Here is a 7,246-nt window from a genome sequence, read left to right on the forward strand (position 1 = left end):
GTTTAAAATTTGCTGATTCAATTGAAAAATTCAAGGCAGAGAGTCAACTGAAACAGAATATTTAATTTTATTGTCATTGTATCCTTTTTTTGAGGGAGCGGGGAAATGTTTTACTTGGGCTTTTTGTTTTGTTTTGGATTTTTTTTTTTTTAGTGTGGGGTAAATCTAGTCAAGAAATCCAAACTACATTTGCTAGTATTTTTGATCTCTTCTGGATTGTATTTCTGAGTGAACTTCATAAAAAAATGTCACCTATCTCCACTGCTGACCCTATCAGAAGACCATGGCCTTAGTTCATTTTTTGGCACTCAGTGCTTCTATAAATATTAAATACACCAATTGAGCACATTCAGAGCTCTAATAAATCAGAGCTGAGATTGTCTCTTGTGTCTGCCCTTTGCCTGATGCTCAAGGAAGCAGGAAGAGCTCCTTGTACCCTTTTGTCTGATTCACTGCAAGCCTATGCAAAGCCAGATACAATCTAGCTCAAGTTTATCATCTGTCCTTCAAGTACCAGGGGGCAATACGAGGAAAGAATAACAGATGTAGCCATGTGTATAATATCAAGTGGGAAATAACTCTGAGAAATGTTTTGCATTTAACTTTAAAACGTTAAGAAAATCACTTGAATGACTGTCTGGCGGAAGGTCATTCAGTCCTTGGAGAAAGAAGGAAAAATGTCCTGTGCTGTGTCTGGAGATAGCTGAGATACAGATGGTACTTAAAGCAAGCTCTCTGACCCAGAGCTCGAAGTCGATATTGATACTGACTCCCAGACCTAAATATTTTCTGTTCAGTCTAATAGGGCTGTATAACTTGCAAGATGGTATGTATTTATACATTAGAATCCGGGTGAGCTCTATATGAAAAATGACTACAGACAATGCATGCCAAGTATCTTTCTTCCTATGCATATCTAATAAATCAATTTCTATAAAAGTTGAAAATTATTCTTATACGCCAGAATGTATCTCGATATTAGGTGGATACATATGGGAAATGAAGGGTTTACAGAGTTTTCCAAGCCTGCAAGGACCTTTTAAGGACTGAGCAAAATTATGGTTCTTGCACTCAGAGAAGTATAAGGCTTTTTTCCAATTTCACCTGATATCTATGAGTTGGGAACAAGATCTGGTGGTGCTTCAGCTGACAGTGACTGGTATCCCTAGCATCCTACCAGCTGTCAGAAGGGCATAATGTGAAGCAATCGGTAAAACAGCAAGAGCTAATACAGGAAAACAGCACCATGAAAGACTTTGCCCGTGGAGGAAGCTCAGGTGTCTTGTCTGCAGGAACAGTGAATCAGGTGCCTTACAAGAAATGTCAGCCTGAAATGTTACAGTACAAAATGCTGCAGAGCCAAAGCTCAGGAGGTTGCTGTTGAGCAGTGTAAGAACAGCAACAAAGCTGTGTGGTCAAAAATCCCAGTGCTGTATATATGGACCTGTACACTTAACAGCTGACACTGTCAAGCTAGCAAGGCAGAAATCATAGATGGTCATTGCGGTGATCAAATTTCCACATGACTAGGCACAACCACAGCATTGTCCAGTATTCTGTACCAATATTCCTAGCCAAAACATGACCTGAGCTTCCAAAAAAAGGCTATACTCTTTACTTAATACTCTGTTTACATAATCTCCTACTTTTTCTCTGCATTTATGAGATATTACTGTTCTTTTTATCTTTCCTCATTTTGCTAATAGCACCTCACAGTTTGTATTACAGAAAGCTGGTGCTATTAAAATTTGCATTATTTTACATATTCACTTGCAGTTTATTTCTTCCACAATGTTGTTTTCATATTGTGCCTTTACACCTTTTCTGTGCAACTGTGAAGATTTTGCTGTTACTTTAAGTGTATATGATATTTTCAGAGAAATTATAGTCCAATCAAAATGGTTATTGTTTTCTTAAGAGATATTCCAATGTGAAAGCTCCAAAACACCACAGACAGATCCAAAGAAAATTCACCAGAAAACTTCTTTTACAATTAATTCTTTTTCTGTATTAACAGTTTGCCAAGACTTGTTGCAAGTTGTGGACTAAAACTAAAAATAAATGAAATATGAGCTAAACCGCTTGCATTTTTGAATTAGAAAAAAAGTCTGACTGAGTCACAAAGAGCAATACAGAATGAAGGGTGTAAGCAAGGCAAGAAAAGGGTTAGAAGGTACAGGCTTATGGAGAATAAACATTATTAAGATACTTGCAACAGTAATGACAAAGCTTTGATAAAATCCACAAAGATTTTTCCCTTACATTATGTCATGAGATCAAGCAAAAGTAAAGAAGATGCCATGGAAAAAAGCTTTGTCTATTTATTGCTGGAGGAGATGAGAAATTTGATACTGAATAATCTCAAAGTCATAATTTGGTAGCAATACATTGATTAAGCAAATAAAATACTGTTTAATAGAATACATGTAAGGGGAAGAAGAAACTGTCCATCAGAGTGTGAGTGCTAGGCACTTATGCAACAGGCATTTTGACAACTCTTCCTTTATACTTACCTCATGTGCACTGAAGTAGTGGTGAGAGATAATAAAATTTCAAAACTAAGCCTGCAGTGAGAAAGTAAGAAGATCTCTGGCCAGACATCAGCATAGCTGGAGGAAATCTGTAAAAGACTCCATGGCAGCTGTTCTTTCTCAGTACAGCAGCACTCTACTCAAAGGGCCAATGCAAATGGCAGGGCCTCCATTTTCTAACCTAAGACCTGGAAAGGTGTTTCCTTCTTTTATTGCATCCATGATCCGGGATGGGGAGAGAGAGATATGGAAATGTTGCTCTATCTGTCCTACCCACTTGCTCCAATGAGAGCTGTAGGAACAATACAAGTTTTTACATCTATAGCTTGATTAGAGAGAGAGATCTTAAGATACCACCAAGGCACTGCAGCCCCCCTTTCTTACTGTGGCTAGAAGACACCCTGTGGTCTTTGCAGAGGCCTTTTGGTACAAGTACAGAAGTTAGGGACCCAAACATAATCAGCCACACATGTCCGTACCATGCATTACCTGCATGTCTGGGTATTCAAGTGCTGAAGCTCATTTCCAGCTTCAGATGCACTGTGGCATCAGCGGAGGAGCCATGTTTGCAGCAATCCCTGTGGGATGTTACCTGCCTGCCCACTTACAGCTGGTGGAAGCGGTGCCATCACAATGCTGGGTCAGGAGCAAGCTGTTTGCAGTGGCCTGGAAAACTGCCATGAGCTCATCCTCTGCCGTGGCTGCAGTGAAGCAACTCAGAGAAAAAGAGGACAAGGTGCATGTATGAGCTGTGCATCCAAGCCTGGGTCCTTCTTTCATGACAAGCATCTGCCTTGACATTGTGCTTCCTAAAAGCCAAAGGAAAATGAAGGGGAAGCACAAAAAGAAGGAGGCCCAGTGGAAAAGTGGGGAGAGAGGCACTTCATCCCATGAGACACTTCCAGATTGTGGTGACTGGTCATCATTATTGTCAGTCCTTCTGCCCCCCTCACAGGTGTGCTGCCACTCCTCAAAGGCAGCTATGATTGCCAGGAGCTCATTATCTCAGGCATAATTCCTCTCAGTGGTGTTAGAGCATCTGTTTCTATAGTAAAAGACCGGTGTTAGGATAAAAACTACAGTGAATACGCATTTTACTTTCTCAAAAGCTGCCCATACTTCAGGCATCCATGAAAATCAAGCCCTCTTTTGGGTGAGGGCCATTATGGCTGCCACAATGCCAGAAATCCTTCATGAACTATCCTTAGAGGCTGATAAATCCTAACAACCATTGCATCTGTGCTAGAAGGGGGATGTGAACTTGAGATGTCATCAATCTCCGTGGAGTCCATGCTCAGGTCAATGTTGCCCACAGTTACCCCAGGAACTCCACTCTCTGATGGTGAAAGGAACATTTCTTCAGTTTGGCACAGAGTCAGTGCTGCTGCAAGTGATTGAAAACATCCTGGGTGCTGTCAATGCATATCTTTTGAGACATGCAGAATAGCAGGATGTCATCCAGGTATACCATGGCATAGCTATGAAGCAAGTCCCTCAGGACAGCATTTACAGAATACTAGAATGTGGCTTGAGCATTGCAGAGACTGAATGGCACCACAGGGTGCTCATAGTGGCCCCTTGTAGATCCACTGTGATGAACTAGGGAGCCCACTGCAGATGTACAGAGCACTCCAGGATAAGGAGCAAGGTGTGCTGGTGCTTCATGCTGATGTCTTTCTGCCTCCTGTAATCCATGCAGGGGCAGAGACTCCCATGCTTCTTTATGAAAAAAATCATGGAAACCCTCACAGGGGAGTCAGAGGGGTAGACGAACCCATATACCAGATTGTTATTGAAGTATTCCTCGAGGGCTGCTGATTGAGAGTCTGACCAGGCATAGGTGCTCCCAGAAAGCACCTCCTCCAGAGGGTGCCTGAGTCGGGGCTCACAGGTCACACTCTCGTACTATCAAAATTGTGAAAGGTCTTTTTGTATTAGATATGGGGAATGTGGAAGGCAGCACTTCTGTAGTTCATAACATGATTATAGAACATACTCTGTGTGTGCGCACAGAGCTTAACAAAATGTCTCCCTCAAACTAGAAGAATGCTGAGGTATTGAAAATGCTTCTCACTGGGGTAAAAACACTACTTTGATAACATTTAAAATGTTAAATGTAGATATACATATTAAATCCTATATACATCCTTCTAAAATTGGCATAAAGAAACATGAGTGCCCCTGTTGGGATGTAGCATGCTGTATATGGTAGATATATGTAACCCATAGAAATCAGAACCTAAGCCTGAAAATGCCATCAGAATATAATGCAGGAAAAAACAGTGAAATGATGCAGAAATGAATTATACCAGAGGCCTGCTAATAAAACAATATTACACCTTCTTAGTCAGTATGCCTAGTGTACCTTACAGAAAATCCTTATTTATGATGTTAAATATAGACTGCAAGTAGCCATGTGTACAAACGTCGTTTTGAGAAGTACCGTTGAGTTGGAACACCAAATGCACCCATTGTAATTGCTAACACCCACAGCACTCATTACAACCTATCATGACCACATTGTATGTGCCTTTCGGTCTTCTTGGCAGCTTGTTCTGTTTGGGGGGTGATTTGGAAAGGGAGAGTTTTCTGCAAAGGACAAGGACAAGTTGTTCCAATGATGGGCCAGGGGAGAAAATGGAAATGCAGAAATATGATGACAAATACAATGTTTGGCTTTGCTTCAGTCTCTTCAGTACTACAGTATGTAGCATGCTCAGAACTGCCAGCTTCTGAAAGAAAGAATGAAAGAAAAACCCATAGTTTCTTTGCTCTCAAAGAGCCTAATTTCCAAGTTGTTTGATGGCTGCTACAATTTTGTTGATCATGAACAGCATACTCCACTGCAGAGGATTTGCTCTGGAGATGAATGGAGATTTCAGCATTTTCACAGTGTTTAAAAACAAGACAGCTGACGGTGAAAAAAAAAAACCCTCAATTTTTCAGTCTTGGTGGATCAACAAAATTTGATTACTTAAACTGGCATTGTCAACAGAAATGCCCTTCAGGTATTTTCTTTGGTGTCTCTATGTATTACATTAGTGTAAGGTGTGTGCCATTCCAGAAGTTTATCCTATCTTGCACCATAGAATGGTTTCTAAATTTATACAGACTGAAGCAGCTGTTGAATTGAAAACAATGTATTTGTCAAAGAACAATGCTTTGTGTCTTGGAAGGAAGATACAGTTGACCTTGAATGCGGGAAAACTAGCTACATGGTAATTCAACTCAGTAAGTCAACTTTTACAGCAAAGTATATAGTTTGAAGTTTCTTTTGAAAACAGTTTGCATTTTTGGAAGAAGGTGCAAATAAAACATTTCAATAAACAGGCAAAAATTACTGCCTTTAGGCGATATGACAGTACATCCTTCTGTACATGTACTACCACTCAAATGGTAACACGTATGAATAGTAACCTGATTACATGGGTGTAAAAGCATCCCTTCCAGCACCTTATGTTTGATATTGCCAAGTTCTTCTTGCTAAACAAATCAAAAGAAGTGTTAAAATGGTAATTCATATTCCTAATTAACAGTATTAGTTCCTTGAGTAGTAATGAACGTCATTGAAGGCTATGTGATATATTCTTAACTGTATTGCTTTTTCATGACAAGAGTTCTTTCTGATAGAAATGCCTCTTTTGGACTGAAAGATAATGTGATGACTTTTCGAATTAAGGGCAGAAATGTCCACTTTCATGCTTGATCAGCCATGTTGCCTAGTTTTTTGCTGCCTGTATTCATCTGGTGTGTTTACCCAGGTATCTTGGTCATGTAAACTGAACAAATCCTCTGGAGTGGAGTATGCTGTTCATGATCAACAAAACTGTAGCAGCCATCAAATAACTTGGAAATTAGGCTCCTTGAGAGCAAAGAAACTATGGGTTTTTCTTAGCTCAAACTATAGTGAGGGAACTGAAGAGCCATCAGGAAAACATCATGAACTCATTAATCATAATCTGAGGGAACTTCAGAGGCATCTGTGAGTATTTTATCTATTGATCCACATAGTGGAAAGAGGTGATTCACTAATCCTTTCATCCCAGGTGCTGTGGGCAGTGCAGTACAGGTTGAGCCATCACAACTATAGCTGACAAGCTTGACCTCTGATAAGACAATAAATTCAAAGTTCTTTAGCCAGGAGCTAGATATGCTTAAGTCTGCCTCTGAAGAAAGATTGTCCAGCTTGAGTTGTAAACATTTTATCCTCTTTTATCCACCATAAATCAAAATGTTCTCAGTACTGGCAAAGAAAATGCAGCATTGTTAGCTTGTTAAACGGAAAGGACTGAAGCCCAGTACTTCTCTTCGTCATTAAACTTTATTTGGAATATGTTTCATGGATGCTGGATGAATCTTGTGAATCCTCTTTAAAATTACAAATTACCTGCTTGAACCTTGATATCAGCTCTTACTTCTCTTACTAATATAAAAAATCAATGCAGATTAATATAGAAGTCATCTCAAATGATCAGCAGCCATTATGTCAACTCTTGTACACATACGACATGAGATATTATTTGTCCCCAAAACTTTCCATTCCAAATGTGTGGGAAGTGATATGTCAGATACAGAGGAAAGGAGATAAGTAAAAGTTAAGAAGACCACTTAACATTTGATATGTAACATTTGTAAAGTTAAGTTAAATTTAGTTAATGAATCATTATATTGTGAAATAAATGGTAGTCTACAAATAGCTGGCGGGTTCCTCGGAA

General features: G+C 39.6%; 1 protein-coding gene across 1 annotated transcript in view; it reads left to right on the forward strand.

Moving 5' to 3' along the window:
* TAFA5 (TAFA chemokine like family member 5) overlaps window positions 1–6,750 on the forward strand; it is a 431,534-nt gene extending 424,784 nt beyond the window's left edge. Inside the window, exon 4 of the mRNA XM_082013933.1 lies at window positions 6,578–6,750. Coding sequence (XP_081870059.1) covers window positions 6,578–6,625 — 48 coding nt within the window. The 3' untranslated portion in view covers window positions 6,626–6,750. The remainder of the gene's footprint in view (window positions 1–6,577) is intronic.
* Window positions 6,751–7,246: the final 496 nt, after the last annotated feature.

The sequence above is a fragment of the Phaethon aethereus genome (assembly GCF_964289735.1).
Source record: "Phaethon aethereus genome assembly, chromosome: 1".
NCBI classification, from domain to species: domain Eukaryota; kingdom Metazoa; phylum Chordata; class Aves; order Phaethontiformes; family Phaethontidae; genus Phaethon; species Phaethon aethereus.